The 21,222-nt window shown below is 41.3% G+C and overlaps 1 protein-coding gene across 5 annotated transcripts in view; it reads left to right on the forward strand.

Moving 5' to 3' along the window:
• Window positions 1-21,222, forward strand: part of RIN2 (Ras and Rab interactor 2) — a 62,531-nt gene that overhangs the window by 14,163 nt on the left and 27,146 nt on the right. For all 5 annotated transcript variants that reach the window (XM_030944337.1, XM_030944338.1, XM_030944340.1 and 2 more), the window contains exons 2-3: window positions 8,265-8,357; window positions 15,477-15,571. In XM_030944337.1, the coding sequence (XP_030800197.1) occupies window positions 8,301-8,357; window positions 15,477-15,571 (152 nt within the window). In that variant the 5' untranslated portion in view covers window positions 8,265-8,300. The remainder of the gene's footprint in view (window positions 1-8,264; window positions 8,358-15,476; window positions 15,572-21,222) is intronic.

Here is a 21,222-nt window from a genome sequence, read left to right on the forward strand (position 1 = left end):
TAAATGAAGTTTGGAATAACAGCCTAAGGGGCTCCTGATCTTACAGATTCTTCTTGCACACCATGTAATGCCCTGTGCTAAAGTCATTCCAGTAATTATGACCATCAATGGAAATCTTTCTGTTTATTCTGTGAAATGCAGGATGTAGTTTCTTTGGCATTGGCTGCCTCCTGAACAGCAGTTTACTTTGCAAAACATTTCATAGGGAATAATGAAACCATTGCTTGCTATCGTAAGGAGTTATTTTCTTACAAAGAGATACATGTTAAGCCTATTGGTGTTGCAACAAACACAACTAGAAAATGCTACTGCATTAGAAATAAAAGAAGATATATTTGTCATTGTTTGTGGTATACAAACTACTTCACATTTTTCCTTTTTTTAAGTAATAAAGAGCCTAAAAGATATTTAGGGCTTAAAACAATCACAGCTTTTGCAGTTCTTTTAAGATCACTTTTCTGTCTCGCAGTCCATGTCTCATATTTACTTTTTAGGTCAAACAACTTTTAGATCTGTCTGCCATTATTTCCCATTTGTGTGTTGCTTTGAGTGAACAAATGCAATCCTTTTCAATGAATTATGTGAAGAAGAGTTTATCAAAAGAATTTGTGTTCCCCTAGCCCTGAATAGAGAATTACTCTTACTGGAAATCAGCTGAAGCTTTTCTGGAAGCGTTGAGCAAAATGAGCACAGGCTTTGGATGTACATGATACTCTGCCACACGAAGGAAATGTTTTAAGGTGGGACAAGGGGGAGTGGCTCCAAACTGACAGAGACTAAGTTTAGCTTAGATTGGATATTAGGAAGAAATTCTTCCCTGTGAGGGTGCTGAGGCCCCTGGCACAGGGTGCCCAGAGAAGCTGTGGCTGCCCCTGGATCCCTGGAAATGTCCAAGGCCAGGCTGGACAGGGCTTGGAGCACCCTGGGATAGTGGAAGGTGTCCCAGCCCACAGCACGGGCTTGGAACAAGACCCTTTTAGATCTCCAGCCCAAGCCATTCTGCAGTTCTATGATCTTGGAAATATAGGAGTAGATGGAAGTGTTCAGGCTCTCTGAACCATCAGAAGTCAGGTCTCTTCTTCCCCCTTGCTGCATGGAGCATTGTCCCCTCTGGCAGTGGAGCAGACAGAGCTTCGTTTTGATTGGCTAAGAGCTAGGACTTGAGCACTGAAACCCTCATCCTGCTCTGGCTTTCATGGCACAGGGGGAAGATGCTTTTCCCAGGTGCCTAAAATAAGCCAAGGTCAAGCCCAGCAGGTCTTGTGCATGTCCATCAAGATGTAGGTGCTGCACCCCATGTCCCTTTGCATTAAAGTGTCACTGAATTCTGGAGTTTCTCCAGACTGTGAAGCTGATATTGTAATTCAAGCAATTACTTGCTTCTCCCAGGAAGTGCAGCTCTATGTTAAACTTTTTAAAGATGTTTGAAAACACTTGTGAATGTTATTCTTTTTATTATTCAGTGGTTTTGGCAGGAATAGTAAGTGGAAATTACAGAAATACTGCAAGAAACATTAGTTTTTGTGAGGTATGTAGGCCAGGGAATTTGGGAAGAATAGAAACCTTCTGAAAGGTTATCCAAATCAAAGTCAATCTCTTCCTATATTTATTTCCCTGACATTTCCAATGGCAAAACAAGACATGAATGTATCAACAAACAATCATTCTCTTATAAGAGACTTGGTAGTATCCTCCATGACTAAATGCTGCGCCAGAGGAAATGACTTGGGGTTTTATTCCTTTTCAGTAATGTGGAAAGTATGCCATGGGAGCAAGCAGGAAGAGGTTGTTTAGTGGAAGAGAGGAAGAAGAAACTTGGGAAGGGGTGCAGAGGGACAGTGCTAGCAGCAAACAGAGCTCTCCTGGTAGGGTGCTGTGCTTTTGCAACATGCCCTGCTCATACAAAGCTTGAGGATTGACTTTTCTGAGGCATTCAGTGTTTGCATAACTGTGTGCTTCTGCTGGAAGGAGTGATGCCATGTCTGCTCATGTTGATGGGAGCAGAGCCAGGATGATTCTTGTGCCCTTCAGATGGGATTTTCAGATGCTTTCATTTCTGAATTTATGGCTTCGTGGATAAAAGAAGTGGGTAGACAGCTGTGAGTGAGACAGTGGGTCTGCCCAAAACCTGATGGGACTTAAAGCCTCTCCTGAGAGTGCTGTACTTAAACAAGTTCAAAGTAATAAGTCCTCTTTATCCTTTAGTCTCATAAAAGGCTGCCAGCAAATAGGATCTGGAATCAAGGGGAAAAAATAAGCCTGCTGGCAAAAGATTGGTTGAGGCAGGAGTGATGACTGGCTGAAACCAGATGTAGAAAGATCAGTGGATAAGTCTGGCAATGATGTTCCCACTTTATGCCATGTAATTATGCCATGACTGGTGCATAGACTGGATCACAGCGCCTAAAAATTTGTCTGTCCCAGGTGAGTTTCTTGTCACAGTCCCTGAAGATCAGTCTGTCCAGGTGACAGCTTCTTAAGCACTGGCTGGTACTCCATGGTGAGGTGGAGTGTCCTTGGAGAGCTGGCTGTGATTTAACAGCATTGTTGTGCTAAGCCAGATGAGCAGCATTGATACCGTTTACCTGGGACCCCCCTCACTGCCTTTGAAAAGTTGCATATTTCTGTTTCCTTTGCAGTTTATGAAGAAGCATTGTTTCCTGAAAAGGATTGCAAACAGTCACTCAGGACCCTTCTGCCTACATGTAGGGAGTGTCTATCTTTGTAAGATCTTTTTTACATTGAGGGCAGAAATACTGACTGAAGTACTCACTGACATCATCATACTGGTGGCTTTCTTCGGGGAGCAGCTCACACAAACACATGCTTAGGTAGCAAAAAGAAAAGTATAAAGAGTGCTTGAAGGAAAAGGAGGTTGAGGGAATTTTTGTTATTTGCAAGGTTTTTAAAACTCTTTAAATAAAATGGCAAAATACAAAAATCTACCAGTGTGTAAAGAGTGACTTGCCATTGTTGTTGTATGTCTTACTTGTTTTCTACAAGTAATGTGCCCTTGCATTACTTGAATTAAAAAAAATAAAAGACTGTAAACCCTTTCTGCAGCCGGAAGAATGATGGAAATTAGGATTTCTTTTTACATAATCCCCTCACATTTTGCTTGTGGATACAGCTGTGTTAACACAATGCAACATTTGAGTTGAGAGATCTGCCAGATCCTGGCACCAGTGATAGTTTGCAGACTGAAGGTCTTATTTGATAGATTTTCAAAGTGATACTGTGCTCAGTTGTATCTATGTTCCTGGAAGGAGGCTTGCAGTCAGCTTCTCAGAGGAAATACTTTCAAAAGGAAAAGTTTAATTTTGCCAAGATTCAGATAAGGTCAGAGTAATTGGACAAACCAGGGCTTTGTAGGTTAGAGATGAACACAGCCTGCTCCCTGGGACTGGCAAATGTACTGGGAGAACCGGGGAATGAACTGCATGAGGATGATTACATTTGCTGAAAATCTGAAGTACTGTGTATATCTCTTGGCATATTGTCAAGTGTAGAGTTGCATTTGAGCAGAGTGGTTTGTTTTTACTTCTTTTAATTAAGTAAGATGCATTTATCCTTCCCGTTTCTGGTTTCTACTTTAACCCACCAGAAAATGTGTTCACCAAATTAATTTTAGTTGTTTTAATGCTGTGTATTTATAAATTGCTGTAAAAATTGATTGTAATATGATGCTAATTCACCATAAGTTTTACAAGTACATCTGTAGCAGCTTCTCCCTAGCTTCCATGCTTTTCTGTTATGGGGCAGTAGGGATTGTATTCCAGCTGTACCCCACTGCTGGCCAAAGGAATGCTCTGACAGGTAGCAGCCAGCTTTAGCCTCTGACATCAGTGACCTTTGCCAGCTTGTACTTAAGGTCTGGACTGATACTTTCTCCTGTGTTTTCTTGGCTGCAGAACAGTAAAACCATTTCTTCATTTGCCTGAGGTAGTTTCTGTGAGAGTCTGTGCTCAGTGATCGCACAGCCTTTACAGGCAGAGAGTGAAAGAGGGCAGACTGAGTTTCTTCAGTGGAGTAACTCACAATTAAAATACAGGAGAAAAAAAAAGTGATAATTCTGTGGATCAACCAGCAAAGGAAAGATGCAGATCTGTTCTTTCAGTGGTGGCATACATGGGGTCTCTTCCTGCTAACTTTTTTTGTCTTTTTACATTGGCCAAAAAATCAAAAATCCTAGTTAGGAGCTAAAGAGCAGGAAGCTAGTGCAGTTGGATAGCCTTGATTCCTTAGGAAAGAGAAGAGATAGGATTGTGGGCAGGGACTTTATACAGATTGCTGTGGCTGAGCGTGGGGGAGGTATAGACAGACTGTTTTGTCTTTGCTAGGAGTTTGGGCTAAAGTAAATGGGATGTTTTGCTTTGTAAAAGCAAGACTGGAATGAGAGGATTAAAGGGAAGGATCTTGAAAAGTCCAGTGAGGTGGTCTTGTCACAGACATCTTTTATGAAAAATCCTTTCCTTAGGATTTTTCCTCCTGAGAAGCTGAGAGGCCTCAGGAACAAAATGTAAACATTGATTATCTGCTGCTGTGGAATGCAGCAGGTAAATCTTTGATTGGCCCATGTTAGTTATTTCTCATTATGGCCAATCACAGTCCAGCTGGCTCGGACTCTCTGTCCGAGACACAAGCCTTTGTTATCCTTCTTTCTTTTTCTATTCTTAGCTGGCCTTCTGATGAAATCTTTTCTTCTATTCCTTTAGTATAGTTTTAATGTAATATATATATCATAAAATAATAAGCCTTCTGAAACATGGAGTCAGATCCTCGTCTCTTCCCTCATCCTCGGACCCCTGTGAACACAGTCAAGGTGGTCTAATATAGTTAAGTATAAGAACATACAAAAAAATCCAAATAAAATTGCAGTAGAGGGAGTAAAGTAGGAGCTGTTTGATGAGGAGTCAGAAATCAGATTGTATACAGGCATGTGAAAGGTGCTCTGCATTCCTGTGTGAATGAAAACCAGCAGGAGAAGGGAATGGAAGAAAGATAAAAAGGCACCTGGTTTTTTGAAACATGCAGCTTGTATGGACATGAGCATCATGCAGTAGGACTGGACTTGAGGGAGGTTTGCCAAGCAGACAGATCATGCCTTCTCCCTGCCCTGTCTTGTTGGTCACACATAGGAGCTCTGTCCTGGGTGTGAGGAGCTGCAGGAAGGCAGTGCTGGGGGTAGGGAGTGTCTGGGAGAGATGGGACAAAGCCCTGGGACACGCAGGAGATTTCCTTCCAGATGGCCAGGCAAAAGGCCACGTGGATTACACAGTGAGCTGGCTCCTGCAGCCTGGTGACATTTCCAGGTGGGTTTCTGGGCAGGCTGCACCTGGGCAGTGTCTGGGTGAATCTGTCTGGGTGAATCTGCCTCGGTGCCTGGAGCACAGGAGGAGGAGAAAAGGCTTCTCTCCATTAGGTGCAGGAGATGACATGCTTTGCTGACTTGCTCCACCTAGCTTCTCAGTCAGAGGATGGAGATTTTTTGTTTCTGACAGCCTCATACAGTCCAAATTCAACAAGGACAACTTCAGAGCAGTGGTTTCCCAGCCTGTCTTGGATCTGAGTAGGAATCAGATGTGCACAGCTATGTAGAGAAATGAAGCCTCCTGACAGTAGGTTTGTTTTTCTGCAGTTTTTCTGCATTATATGGAAATAACTCTCAGCTCCAAGATAGGAGCCTGCCCCCAGGTTTTGGGGTGTTGCACCCAGCCTGGCTGTCCATTTACCAGCAAGCCATAGTATCTTGTGTATCTGAAAAAGAAGTATCTGAAAAAGAAGTATCTGCACCAAAAGAACCCTTCCCAACAAACAAAAAGAAACCCAGCAGTGTTTCCCATTGTGGTGATTTTAGTCAGAAATACTAAAACCCACTCAAACATGAAGTATTATTTTGGTTACCCTAAATTAGTTTGAAATTACATTGTAACCACAAAAAATGGTGGGAATTGATTCACTGGCTGTGTGGAGCTGAGAAGAGCCCAGCTGAGGCTCAGAGTTAAGGTCCTACAGATAACAGTAATGTTGCATAAATAATGACAGTAATAGAAGTTATGAAGAAGTTTAGAGTTCCAGAACCTCTTACAAGTGAAATAAGCAGTGGTTTTGTTTGAGGCTTTCTTCTGACTGATGTCATGCCACTCTTTGAAGTACAAAAAGTGTGTGTGTGTTTTCCTTCCTCTGTACATTTGAGTGGAGAATGTAAAAATACCAGCATGGTCTTGTTTTGGTAATAGGATTGCATGCAGACATCTTTGTGGTTAAATTGAAAAAAAAAAAATTAAAACCCATGACATTTCTTGTGAAGGGGTTGTTGTTTGCAAATGGAGTGATTAATGACTGAGACTAGAGATGTACAGACAACTGCAGGATCTTGTTCATAACCCTCTAATGTAACTCCTTAACACTCTCAGGTGAATATTTTCTTTCCAGAATTGATCTAAAGAAGATTTTTAAAAAAATATGTAATTTCTTATGTTCCTCAGAGGGGAGCAGCTGCTCTGTCCCCTTGTGTGTGTGGCAGATGAGGAGACAGAGCTCAACTCATTTAGTAGCACCTGCAAAATCACCTGCTGAACATCATCTCTTATGGGATTAGTGCAGTCAAGTTATTTAAGCACACTTCTAGGTAAAGAAACACAGTTCACAATTCTTTAGTGCTTCACCAGGAGTGTATCCTTTAAAGATACTGATTTAGGAAGAAAGTTGGAATTTTTTATTTTTAATTTTTTTTCTTGGCACTCTTCTTTTGTCTTCTCTTGCTCATCCCCTAGTATTTGGTTTTCACAACAGTGCAGAATTCAAGATTTTACTTTGAGCCCTCAAAGTCTGCAAACCCTCCCTGCCTGGAAAACTGGCATGTTGCTGAGCTTCCTGCCATGGCTGCTTTTTAACCAGAATGCAAGTGGAAAAATGTAACCTATTCTAGTGCTCTTGTGGTAGGACTTCTGGAAACAAGGCAAACTATTTAAAGCCTCCTGCTACATATTAAAACTAAAATGTTTCTTTTCTCCTGCTTGTACCTCTCTGTTTTCTCAAGTACTTTTGCTTGCCAGGGTTTTTCATTTAACCCTTCTGCCTTGGTCTTCCTCACCCCGCCAATTCTTTCTCATAAGGCATTAGAGGGAAGCAGAAGCATGCATGTGTTTGGTGTGGGGTGTGTGTCAAATTTGGGGTTTTACCTGTCAGCATTCTCTGTCCCAGCTGCTTTGTTCTGCTCCATCTCCCTCTGCAGCCACACCACTGAACTTGCTTTTCACTGCTGCTGACAGCCTTTTATTTTAATTTCTGCTTGTATCAGATCAAAAGCTCTGTCTCTGTCTCTACTCTGTAATTTTTTGCACTTGTGTTATTTGCCCCTTTTGGTAGCTGAAACTTCCAACATGCCTCCTTGCTATGTGGCTGGAAAACGTGTGTGCAAGGAGAAGAGTTAGGCTGTTAAAATACAGTCACAGCTCACCTGTAAAAATCCTAGGATGACTTTTTAGCCATGGAACTGAATCCTGCTTAGTTCAGAAGCTGATTCACAAATGACTGGTGTGAATTAGTTGTGACTTTAGAGGAACTCTGCTACTCTACTTTCAGATGGAGATCCCCCTCTTGATTTTCCTCACGTGTATTGTCCTGGGTGTTGAACTGTTCCTTCAGTTTACCTGATAGCAGAAAATGCTGCTTCTTCCTAAATTCATCTTCAGTTCCTGACTTGAATATGACTCAGTTGCATTTTAGAAATCTGAAGCAGCATTTTTGGGGGGTGTTTGGGCTTTTTGTTGTTGCTGTTGTTTGTTGGTTTTTACTTTAATGGTAGAGTGTTTTCTCCCTTGTGGGTGATTTTAAACTGGTTTTTTTTCCCTCCTGATAAGTCCTGCTAATACTGTAATATTTGAAAGTAGATTGTAATGACATCTAACATTTTGTTCTGTTTGTACTGCAGACTGAGGTCAAGTAAACAAAGAAAGCAATCATTATGTTTTAGCATTCTTTTTTAATGAGCACATTAAAATCTAGTCACAGCTACAGGATCAGCTGTGAAAAGAAGGGAGAGATACAGAGCTCTGAGTAGCACTGTATTTTTGAAGCAGTCTATGGAAAAATAGTGGACTGAGGGGATATGGAAGGACTCTGGTAGGAAATAAATGGCACGATGTTGTTGACAGAAAGGGTTTGGCAGAAAGCTTGTTGTGACTGTTTCTGTGGCTTAGAATTGCAGAGGAATTTCCTACAGACTGGACTAACCATTACAAAAATGTGTCTGCTTTTAGGAGATCAAGGCATACAGTGGAGTCTTCTCAGGGAAGATGTCGTCTTTGACAATGAGAAGCCGTTGTGTGGACAAAAGAGGAAGTTTCTTTAAGGTAAATGGGATACTTAAACAGAACATAAAATACTTGGGTTTATGTGAAATGAGCACAGCAGAATGTGCAGTACTCTCTGTGATACATAGTAAGCCTTTTCTGTAAAATGGGAAGTACTTCTTGAGCATTTCTTTTTACAGGCAGATTTGTGGCTAGTTCAGCCCCCAGTTATTTCACATGTATATTTTTTCTGTACATAGAATAGAATATTTGGTGTAAAATAGGTCATGACTTTCTTTGCTGCTAATGCTGAGAACATAAGCTTTATTATGCACAGGCATAAAATTATTGGAGCCTTCATAAACTGGATTTGTGTCACTTAAAGTTGTGGTACAGGTTTATGATTTCCATTACTGAATTGAAAATTGATTTCATTTCCTTGCCTATTTTGAGAACAGCTGGCATCCCAAAAAGCCAGGCTGCAGTAGGAGTTACCAGTACAGTTTTCAAAAGATGATATTCCAGGGTCACAGTGGCTGCCTTGCTGGGCAGGGTTTTGCTTTAGGGAGCCATCAAAATTTACATCCCTTAGACTATTCATCACTTACTGTAGCTTCTTCCAGTGAAAGATTCTGATGCTGCCATCTTGGGGTGTTGCTGTTTCCATTCCTTCTCTTCCTCTGGGGCAGAAGTTTCCCTTGGGGAAATCTTTAGGAAACGAACAATCGTGTTTTCCTTTTGTCTTGCCCAGCAGTTGCCAGGGTCATCCAGTGGCAGGAACCACCTCTCAATTCTGCAACACACTTCAGCTACCTCTCATAACTCAGGAGTACAAACATCAGCCTTGTTGATTGCACTCCACAGCCAAAGAGGGGCAATAGCCCTATTTTCAAATCACAGCAAGGAACTGTCTCAGTTCCAAGAAATATCTCTAGGTTGTCTCTTGCAGGTATGCTGAAGGACTCCTGGTGTCAGATGGGACTGTAAGCAAGCACCCAGTCATTGTCTGCATTTTCTTTGGGATCTCCTTGTGTAATTCTTATGTGGAAAATAGATGCTGGAACAGCTGTTTTGTTCATGATGATGATGGGGTTGCAGTTAACTCTAAATGATTAGAGATGCAGTCTGCAGTCTGCCTGAGCAATTTCAAGAAACATTGTCAATCAGAAAACTAAGGGCCTGCACTTTCTTAAGGACATGCTGGCAGGGAAAAAGATGCCTCCAAGCTCCTTTTCCAGCCCTTGAAAGTTGCACTGTTGGACCATGGTTCTGAGCCCAGAGTGTGGGATTGGAAGCTGCACCCAGCCTGTGTGCAGTGCACCTGGTAGCTTGTGTGTGTACAGTGAAATTACCTTTTATTTCTTCCCTCTGCCATGTGAGTAAAATGGTGACAACAGCTACATTTGTTTGCTGCAGCTGAGCCTGTAAGCAAGCAAAATACTTGGCACAACAGATTTTTTGAGTTTGCATTGTTTTAATTTGCTTTGTCTGACCGTGTTTAGGAGACCTAGTAATCAAGATATGGCCTTATATCCCTGCTGATCTGTTCTTCAGGATGCCCTCCCACAGGGGCAGACTGTCCCCTGTCCTTGCACATGGCTCTCACATTGTGCTTGTTAATTTGCAGTTGCCTAAGAAACCTTTACCACGTTGGTATGCAGATTCTCAGGGCACTTAAATCTTCTTAAGGGAGTATCTTGCCATTCTCAGCAACATTTGCCAGAAAAATTGCTGACAAATATCAGTTGGGAAATTCCAACTTTATCTTTTCTGGTTCTTAAGTAGTTCTCATTGCTACAGCTTCTAAACATCTCTTAGTTTTTTTCCACAGGCATTCTTTTCACTGTTTTGTCTCCATTTTAGACAGAGAAGAATTCCCCATTTTTGACAGTATTGTCCCCATTTTAGAGCAGAAGTCTGTATTTTTAGAGGCTAAATTCTGTGGACTCTACACCTTGTGAATGATGAATGCTCAGAGCCAGCAAGTAGTAAGAATGAGGCAATGATGGGGTTAGTCTTGGGTAATTCTGGGACTGAATAGCTTGCCAGTGATTACAGAGAGAGTCTGTGGTAAGGCAAGAGGCTGAATATATGTCTCTGACAAATGTCCTCTTTAGTGAATTATCCTTCTCATCAAAATGTTCCAGTGTTTACTGAACTGGCATCAGAGGTTTTACACTAGTAAAGCTTTTCTGTTTTACACCAGCAAAGCTTTTCTGTTCCAAAATCAAGCATCAGGTAAAACTTTGTTTCTGATGAATAAGATACTGAGCAAGGTCAGTGGCCCTGAGAATTCATAGCTCACCAGAATCTGCAGACGTGTATCAAAATATTGGATCGCATTCAGAGGCTTGCACAAGTTGAGAAGCAGCGTTCTCAGATGGGCTCATCTCTGGCACCCGGCCACCTCGTCACACAGGGCCCTCTGTGAGGGTTGCTACGTTCTGCTTATCAAAACAGGAAGGAAAAGATGTGATGCCAAAGAGGATGCAGGTCTCCAGAAAGAATGAAAAATGAGATGCTGGCAGGAAGGGGGAGTGGTAAGTGCTGAGGCTCATTTGTCCAGTGTGATTCTAATCTTGCTGTCTCCAACCCCTGTCCCTTTGCCAGATTAGAAGCACCCATCTTACCTTTTCCTCTTGAGTTCCTGTAAATCTCAGGGCTTGGAAACATGCTGCAGTGGTCATCTTGGCTGACTCTTTTAGTGCCTTCTCATAATGATGGCAGTTTCATTAATTCTCTGTACAAGCTTATTTACATTTCAGCACAAAGAGCAGGAATTCAGTTGTCACACAGTTTTTTCTAAAAATGTCTGGGAACAGACATCAAATCAAAGCCACCTGTCTTCTTCTTGGGAACAGGAAACTCTTCAAGTCCAGTGAGTGATAAGAGCTGTAGTTATGCTGGGCTTCTGGGAGAGGCACTGTCTATATCTGGTCCTGGGCATGTGCTTTCTTTCCCTGATGCACGGCAGTGATGTGAGTGTCAGTAGAGCAGCTTCACAAATGTGACTGGAGCCCCTTGGGAGTGACTTGCTTCTGGTGAACACACATTTCTGCTGTTTGTAAAACATCCTGAACCATGCAAAGCAAAAAATGTTGTGTTATGGTGAGAGAGCACTGAGATGCCATGTTTGTGGGCTGTATGTAGGAGTTCCACTGTCGCCCTTGGCAGCTCCCAAAAGTTGAGCTCAGTCTCACTGAGTTCTGAATCAATTGACAATAAGCAGAGTGTGGTGCTTTATGAAAGGAAATGCTGTGGGTTAAGATGTTTGAATTTCATCATTTCATTCATGGATGTTAGGAATGTAAACAGTTAGTACATGGGTATTTGGCAATCTAATGTTTAGGATAGATTTGGTTAGGCAGCACTGTACTGGGCTGCTGTGTGAATTCATGTTGCCTGAGTCATAATTATTATTTGGGTTTACAGTGGTTATACTGTAGTGTCTTTTGAATTTACAGAACAGTGCTTTATCAGAAGTAAATTACAAAGGAAAAATCATCGCACGCAAAAATAGCTATTTTATCATGTTATGTAAGATCTCATTTTAATTTTGTTTTTTATGAAATACTGATTAATTAACCACCTGAGAAGATGTCACATTTCCAAATGCATTTTTCAGGTAAATCTCCTCTTTCTATAGAACAGCAGGGTAATATCTATTTCACAGACCTAAACAGTCCCCAACAGATTTCTTCTGATGACTATTTAAGTCTTTGGGCTCATGTATGCTGTTTTACACCAAGAGAGACCTCTGACAAATGTATACATCCACTTCTGTTGCATTTTCCTTTGGAAGTTGCCTCTTACTATGTTGATTTCAAGTCTGTTGAAACAAAGGGATGAGTTTTCCCATTATTTCCAGCCAAAGAGGTACCATACTTGTTGCAAATAGAGAGATGTCTTTGAAGAATTCTGATATTCTTAGCCTTGCACTAAAAAGGCAGAGCCTTCTGCTACTGCTTGTTTGCTCAGGGCTGGAGCTAATAATAGTACATAGCCAGGATCCTTCCTGTGTTTTGTAGAAACATGTTATTAACAGCTCACCTTGTATGATGCTTGTCACCTGTGCATCACGTGTGCTGTGTAATCACCAGAAGCTTCATTGATCCTAAATACTGGGAAATGCTGTCATAAAATCATGACTACACCTTACATTTTTGTAGAAAAATGCTGTTGTTACAGGATGTCTCAGTTAATTGCAAGGATACACAAATGATGTGACTCCGTAAGATTTTCTTTTCCTGAATCAAGGGAAGAGCAACTTTTTTTGTCATTAAAGAAAATTTAAGGAAAATTAGTTGGAAATTGCAGAAAATATTGGTGGTTTATTCTAGAAGAAAATGAGGGGTTTCTTCCTAGAGGTCAGTGTTTTAGTTCAAGTGGAGTACATGGTGGTAGGTGATTAGTCTTGGTTGGGTTGTGGTGTGTTCCATCCTGGGGAAATTCACAGGTCAGTTTGGGGTTTGATGCCACACTTTGACCTGGTTTCCTTGTCCAGAGTGTGTTGACTTTTCAGAGACTAAGTGTGATTTGTCATGGAGGCTATGTAGCATACCCAAGAAATTGAGCCTGTATAATAGAATGAGAGCATAAGGATGCTTGAATTAAAATCCTCTTTAGAAAAAGAGACAAAGTTGCTAAACATGGAAGAATTCTTCTCAGAAATAATTTCTGCAGAGTTCTCTTCAAGGGAGGCATACAAATTCAAAAGCATTAAGATTACTTGGCTGTTAGCACAGTTTGGATGAGAGTTCTTTGCTGTAGCTCCCTGAGTTTTTGCTTTCTGGGAGGGAGGTGGGTTTTGTCACAGGTCAAAGCCTGCTCACAGAGTTAACTCAGTTGCCAGCCAGGTAGTGACACAGCAAAGCAGGCATGGAGGAAGTGGCTGAAAATACATGTGGAGAGCTCATACATTGTATGCTTTGAGGGAGAGGTGCTGAAAAGCTCCTTTGTTGTGCAGACTGTTGGCCTTCAAGACATTTAGTCTCTGCTGATGTGTCAGAGAACAGGGCACACCACAGTGATGGCTCTTCATGGCCACAGTTGGAGATGCAAAGACTTGTGGTGATGCTGCCCATGAGGAGGAGCTCCTTGTGCAGAGCTGGTTCATGGGGAGCAGCAGTTCAGCTTTCATGCAGTCACCAGCTGAAGTAGCTCTGCAAGGGTGCTTTGCTGGCAATGCAGAAATTCAGCCCAGCCTGGCTGCTCCCTGAGGCTGGCCTGTGCTCCTCCAGCTGCCCCTTGGCATGGTCAGGGAGGCACTGCTCACATCTGGCTGCAGTGACTCAGGGTTCTTTGGGAATCAGCAGGTGCAATGTCTTTGTAGTGTCAGTGGTACACATGGCTGGTGTCACCAAAACTACAGGAAATACGAAAACTCTCATACAACAATCTTTAGTGCTAGGGAATTAAGGTATTACTTTATTCTTGCCAGGGTGTTGTTCTGGCCAGGATGTGCAACAGAAACCAGTTCATGCACTCCTTGCCCTGGTTGTGCAGAGAAAATCATTCCATCACACAAGTCTTTTTAGATTTTTCACATTCATCAAAACCCAGAGAAATTCATTGGTCCAATGTTTACTGCTCCCATGATCTTAGTATTTGGTTTCTTATTGGTTATTGGTTTGCCTGTAACGTTGATTAGTTTCTCATTCTTCATTCTCTTGTCTATCTCTTCCCAGCCCAGGAGTCTTGGACCATGCCAGGGGTGATGTTTGGAGCTGCCATTCATTAATGGTTGTTATCTTTTGTGTATCTTCTTTTTTGTGTGCTGCTCCCAGTCTGCTGAGATGCTAAGCTCATCAGACCTGGAGTGGTGGAACAGTCCTTTGAAAAGAAAATTCAATTCCTTTCCCCCTGGGTAAAGGCAAACAAAACCCCTGACTAAAGTTATATTAAAAAATGCTAAACTTCATATAGTTTCCAACACTGGGAACTATGACTTGGACAGAAAAAACCCCTTAGGGTGTGGGTAATTCTTACATTCTTACGTGAGGTTCATTTATTGGAGTTGGCCAGTTGTAAGCAGAGACTAAAATTTTGGAATAATGGAATAATAATTGATTTGAATAATGGTGCTCAGCAAAGCAGAGTGTGAATTCCTGAGGTGGAGGAAAAATTCCAATGTAATAGTTTAGGAAAATGATGCCTGCAATTCTTTGAAAATGCTGCTGTACTGAGTTGCCTGCCCTGGGTGGGACTCAGGCTCACACCTTCAGGGCAGCTGTGAAAACTGTTCTGACTTGGACCCCTAAGCTGATTTTGCTTAATATGCCAGGTTTTTTGTTTGTTCTGATGTGCAGGGGTGGTGGTGGAGAGTGCTGCATCACTGCAAACCTTTTATTGGGTTCCCTCCTGGCATGAGAGAGGGAACCCTGCTAGGGTTTATGGGCTCTCATGGTGTGGCATGACAAGCAAACTTGATGCATTGGCTACAAAGTGTTCAAGAGAGCGGGCTTTGCAAATTTCATGGTTGGTTTCTCCCCAACAAAATGTTTCCCTAAAGTCTGGCTAGAAAATTCTGCATTTCTCAGGATACAACCTCAGTGCTAATCCTGCCTACCTTAGAATGAGTTTTTGCCCTTGTACCCAGAATTAGTTTTGTGTTCTTCTACCTGAGCTGCTGAAGGGTTGCAAGGCAATTCTTTTTTAATTGAATTGTTGTGTTCAAGTGGAGTCCAAAACCTAATGTGAAAAGCAGCCACCCACTCCCTTCTTTCTCCCCTCTTGCTTCACTGCTTTTCTCCTCCATGGTATTGTGGTGGCTGGCTTAGCATCCCTTCTGAAATAAAACTCCTGCACATGGAATTCCTCTAATTTTTTTTTTGAGAAGGTAAATGCTACAAACAGCTAAATAATTTACTTCTTGTAAGATGTTGTATAATGCACAACTGCAAATTCAGTTGTGTAGGCTGCAAATTCAATCCATTTAAATTAAAAGACTAACCAAACTGGAAGGTTTTGTTCTGGCACAGAACAGGAATTACTCTTCCTTTGAGAACCTTTAAACGTGGCCCCAACCCTTACTTGTTCCTTTGCAAGGGGAAGTCCAAATAGGATACGATTTTACAAAAAAAGAAAAAGTTTGTAATCTCTGGTGACTAAACTTGCCCTGGCTTCTTTTCCACGCCTCTTCCACTCACTTGATGTCATACTATTTTTGTCCCTTTCTAGCTCATTGACACAATTGCCTCAGAAATCGGAGAACTGAAACAGGAGATGGTACAGACAGATCTCCCAGTGGAAGATGACTCTTCTGATTGGCAAAGGTGATTAAAATGTTTATTTTCATGGTTCTGGAGAGTCTTATCACAACAGGAATGTTTTCACTGTGCTTTCTTCTTGGGTGGCTTATGTCCTAGCACTTTTCTCCCTGGCAGCATAGGAGGTGTTGATAATCTTGCTCTGGATCCAAGGAATTTGCCTTTGTGCAGGAGATTCAGTTGTTTGGCTTAATATCTTCTAATTGCAACTGAGCTTCACTTCCTTGTTTAAAACCTTGGATACTGATGGATGTCTAAAGCGGGAAACTATTACTATTATTACCATTGTCTGTGGCACAGCTTTGCTTTCTCGCTGTAAAGACAAAATGTACATTGCTTCAAGTGGCTCTTTGAAGATTCAAGATATAATAACATGAATTATTTATACCCTCAGGTTAGGAAATAAAATATTGACTGCTATGAGCTGATGCATATATGGGGTTATGTGTTTAAGTAATTAATATATGAGTAACTTGAGCATAAAATAATAAAATTGTACTTTTAAGTGGGCAGAATGGAACCCCAGCATTTTGGCTTTTCTTGAACAGTTACATCTGCTAAACATCTGGAGGATAATGAATATTTTAGTCCTTGTTTTAACAGGAGAACATTTTTGTACTTACCTGAAATATTTGTTACAAGAGGAAAGCAACCAGTGGTAGGTGTTGTGTTTTATCTGACTGCGTGGTCCTGGAGCTGGTGGGCTTTGTTCTTCTAGCAGGGAATTAATGAAGTAGAAAATTGTTTTTAGAATTACATCCAAGATTTTTAGCTCTTTTTCTTCCTGTGAATTCTGTTGAAATCTGCTAGAACTTACAACAAAGCATGTGTAGATTATTTTCAAAATCATTAAGCAGCAGCTTTGTTGGCCAAGTAGTAAAGAATGTAAGACACTTGAAGTAATTAAAGTTCTTGGCTATGGCCCTGGTTGAACATTACTCAAGTTTTAGAGCTTTTGAGAGTTCTTTTAGAGGGACAGAAAGGATACTTTCTTCATTTTTGTGAATTCAGCTAATTAACTTCAGAGATCATCAGCTACTTTTCAGTTAAGAAAAGGCTTCTTGTATCTTTGAATGCATCATATGCGTGAAGGGCTAAGGTCTGCTGATTCTAAAATCTTGGTGGAAGCACTTAGCTGGAAACAGTCAACTAAACCTCCCCATTTTACAGATCATGAGTTTTCTTTTTCATTGATTTTTTAAAATGGATTTTTAATCTTAATTTGTTAATCTTGACTGCAAAACATTTTTTTTTGAGTTTAAGATAAAGTAAACCTAACATAAAAATTAAGATAAAGTAAGATAAAGTAAACCTAACATAAAAAAGTGAATAATGCAATTTCCATGAAAAAAAATTATTTTCTGTCACTTCAAGATGATAATGTGAAATATGAAGTCTGAATAAATGAGCTAAAGTCAAACCTACTGTGACTACAAAATTCTGAACTGCATGCTTCTGTGTAAGGAAGAAGTTGTATCAAAGTTGGTAAGTTAAGTAATTTAGTTGTGCATTGACACCTTTTTTTAATATAGTGCTACAGAGCAAGATTATAGTAATTTCAACAAGAGTTTTCCAGAGTTCTTGTTTAAACTAGACACCTCACAAGGCTGTGTTTACTGTGTATACTGTTATACCTTTATTTCTTTGTGGTTAATTTAAAACCTGGCAGTTAATGGAGTTTTCTCTTTTTATTGCTTTCTGCTGTTCAGCAGTTGGTGTCTAGAAATGACCTTTGGATTTGCATCTAGGGATATTTGAGCTCAATGGAATGTCCATTTTCCTCACTCTTTTTCCACCTTAGCAGGTATCCACAGATACCCAGAGCACTTGTGGAAAGGCATTGCAGAGCTCTCAGCTGAATTCAGAAAGATAAGGACATGAAATTGTGTGTCTGCAGCCTTAGTATTGTGGTTTGGGTTTTTTTGTGGTTATGTGGTGACTTCCAGATTTATACTCCTCATCTTATATACTCCTTTATTTTGGGCTCATTTCTCCTTTTCATACAATATGGCCCAAGTAATATCAAGAATGATTCAAGGGCTCACTTTGGCTTGTAAATATGTAAAAGCCAGGCAAAAAAACAGGCTTGCAAAAATGTGTTTTAAGAGGGACTGTTTCAGTATCCCGCTTTTTTGATGCCTCACCTTTTTCCCAGTGCAGACATTTATCTCAATAACTCAAATGAGCAGAGTTGTCAGAAAAGGGAATCAGTGGCACAGATTTCTATCATGCCATTCCAGTGACCTTTGAAAGAGTAGCAAGAGAGCTTCTGCATGCAGTGGCAGCCAGGAGCATGTGGGATGGGTTTGGTGGCACCTGGATGATCTTTTAGGTGGCCCCAGGCCCCCTGCACATCTGTGGGAATGTCCATGAGGGGCCAACACTTCTACTGTCCTTCTGGAGAAAAGGCTGTAAAGCTCCAGGCTTCCCAGGGCATTTGGTGCCTGTGGAATAGTTCAGGGATGCTTTGCTGATGGTGATGGCAGCTGCAGCAGCTGATTCCCTTCCTGTTCTGTTCCTGTGGAAGGAGCAGGGGCAGAGCTTTGCTCCCTGCCTTATGTCCTGCCCTGCAGAGCCCTCACTCTGCTGTCTTTTCCACTTCAGCAGAGCCATCTTCTGTCCAGCACAGAGAACCATTTCTATTATTGCTGACAGGTTGGCAAGTATCCAGAAACTTCTTCCCAGCTGCCTTGTCTTGTCCTTTTAGCTGCAGTGGGATGCAGGAGGAAGTTCCCAGTGGCTCTCTGCCCCTTCCAGCTGATGCTCAGTATCACTGTATAGACTGGGCTGGCTGATAAGGAGCTGTTGGATTTACAGAAATCCAGGAAAATAGTCAAACTGAGTTAACTGTGAGGTGGTTAACTGTTGTGGGACTGGAGCAAGGTTCACATCATGACCAAGGATCATTCTGGTTAAAAGCTTGAGCCTATTCCTTGTCATTTTTACTGTGAGCTGAGTCTAATCAGGATGCAGCACTGCATTGTTTATCTTGGCAGTTTACCTCTCTGTACTTCCCACGTGTTCATGGGTTTTCTCAAATCTAAGGAAACTTGCATGAGTCATGTGTTTTCTTTAGTTCATTGTGAGTAGTGTTGAAGCCTACCTTTCCCACTGAAGAGGAACTGTGTAGCAGCCCTGAATTAAAGCACACCATTCATTAAGGCTGATCTGTGTTTTGATTTTGAGTTTAATGTGACCTGGTCAGATTGTCTTTTATCAGGATTTTTTTTTTTAAATCCCAAACAAGTAACACAAACCAACCAAACATCCTCCAACCCAAAAGTAAAACCAGGAGAGGAATTTAGTTGTTGCATAATATACATATTTTGTGAGCATATTTTGCTAGCATTTAGGTTACAGGAACTTCTTATTCTTGTTCAGTACACTTGAGTTAATCCATTGCTCATGAATTCAAATGGTTATTCTTTCCATGCAATTGTTTCCAAAATAGTTACACACACATCCCAGTCCCAAATCATTTTAGTCTAACTCTTAACACATGAGTTTTGAGAACTCCCATGTGTCAGGGTTTGACTGTATGTCTAATGCCCAGATCATTAATTAAAATTACTTTAAGAATAAAAAAGCAAACTGGAAATATGATGCTCAGTAGTGCTAGACCACTACAAATAGGCTGTCAAAACAGACTAGTGGGGGTTTTTACTGCATTTGCTCCCAGGCATTGGGAAGTGGCTTCTTGTAGGTTGTATGTGGTTTGCCAGGTGTGTTTTTTCCAAGGTGTGCTTTTTCCAGAGTTTACCAGGTTAGATGTTTCTCTCTGCCTCCTTTGTTATTTGGGAATAGAAAATAATTTTTTAGAAGTGTTTTGTATTCCTGTTTACCTCACCACAGATTGCAGTAACATCCTAGTGCTGATTTGTCTGAGTTGCATTGGTGCTGTTTGAACCATTAGTGTTTAGGAGTGGCAGAAATTCTGGTCATGACCACATATTCATAATCTTGGGTTTATTTCTTGAGGGAGCAGAAGCAGCTGCCCCAAGGAGGTGCCTGTGTATGTAAGTCAGAGAGTTTCCTCCTCGGATCTCAGCATGTGTGAGGGATTGTGCATGTAAGTACCTGGAGGTTGGAAAAACTTCATAGCTCCGTATTGTATTTGTGGGGACCCTTGTGGCAGGAAGGAATGGTGAATCTGACTCCATGTTCTCAGAAGGCTAATTTATTATTTTATGATACTATATTATATTAAAGAATGCTGTACTAAACTATACTAAAGAATACAGAAAGGATATTTACTGAATGCTAAAAAGATAATAATGAAAACTCGTGACTCTCCCCAGAGTCTCAACACAGCTTGGCCCCAACTGACCATTGAGTCAAAACAACTCACACCAGAAATCAGTGAAACAATCACCTGTGGGTAAACAATCTCCAAACACATTCCACATGACCCCAACACAGGAGAAGCAAATCAGATAATTATAATTTTCCTTTTTCTCTGAGGCTTTTCAGCTTCCCAGGAGAAAAATCCTGGGTGAAGGGATTTTTCAGAAAATGTGAATGCCACAGCTCCCCATTCAAATTTATGGTGGTCTAGGGGATGTGGGACAGCACAAAGCCAGTCATAGGAAAGAGGAACATTGTGACCCTAAGACCCTAAGTGCAAACTTTTGCCAGCTTTCAGTGGTTTTGTGGTATCAAGCAATGCCAGGCATTGTAGCTCATACCAGTCACACACCTTCTTTTAAATGTGAGGTAGCTGTCTTTTGCAGGCAAAAACTTCTCCCTCTTGGATATATTCCCCCTTGCAGTATATTTAGTTTTCACCTCCTGACCAAGGGTAGTGGAAATGATTTGTGTCTGTCTAAGCTTGCAGCCAGCATTGGTGTATAACTTGTACTTTGCCACAGCTCCCCGTGGTTTGTAATGCAGCTAACTGGCACTGAGGGTGAGTGGGAAATTTCTGAGCAGTATTTACTGGAGCTACAGCTCAGGAAAACACTTTTGTGGTTCGTGATTTGACTTCTTGGAGATTCCTCCATTGCAACACTAGGCTCTGCTGGGACTGGTTGAAAAGGGAAGCCAAGTATTCCTACTGAGGCAGTTTCAGACCCGTTCATGACTGATGTAAAAAGTACTTCCCTCCTGCACCCAGTGTGTTTCTGTGTATTTTGTGTCCCTTGAAGGCAGACTGGCAGTTAGTAAAAGCTTCTGATGCTTCTGTGCATGGGGGGGAAATCATCTGTATTTGACATGCCTTGGAAATCTGAAAAGCATCACATCATAAATAAACAAACAGAAAGAGGAAAAATAAAGAGGCGAACTCTGGTAGTGGTAATTGATCCAGGTAATGAAATGTCAAATGATTTTGCCTGCTCTTATCTGATCACACAGTGAAAGTTCTCTTCCCCATTTACTTTCCTTGCTTGCCCTCTGCAGAGATTGTACAAGTTGCTGAACAAACCTAAAAGAAAACAGTTTGATTTGGTTTTTCCTGTTGTTTGGTTGGTGGGTTTTAATTTGGTTCAGCTTATTTTCTTTGGTGTGAGGTTTTTCGCAGGGGGCAGAGAGGCTTTTGTGTTTATTTTGAAAGTGTTCAGTGCTCCTGTGCTTGTGAACTCTGTCCCTACTTGCTGAGGATACAGTAGCTGGCATAATGAGGGTGGTAAATGCTGTTAGTGATGCTTAGGGCCTGTCCA

Source organism: Camarhynchus parvulus, chromosome 3 (assembly GCF_901933205.1).
Source record: "Camarhynchus parvulus chromosome 3, STF_HiC, whole genome shotgun sequence".
NCBI classification, from domain to species: Eukaryota; Metazoa; Chordata; class Aves; order Passeriformes; family Thraupidae; genus Camarhynchus; species Camarhynchus parvulus.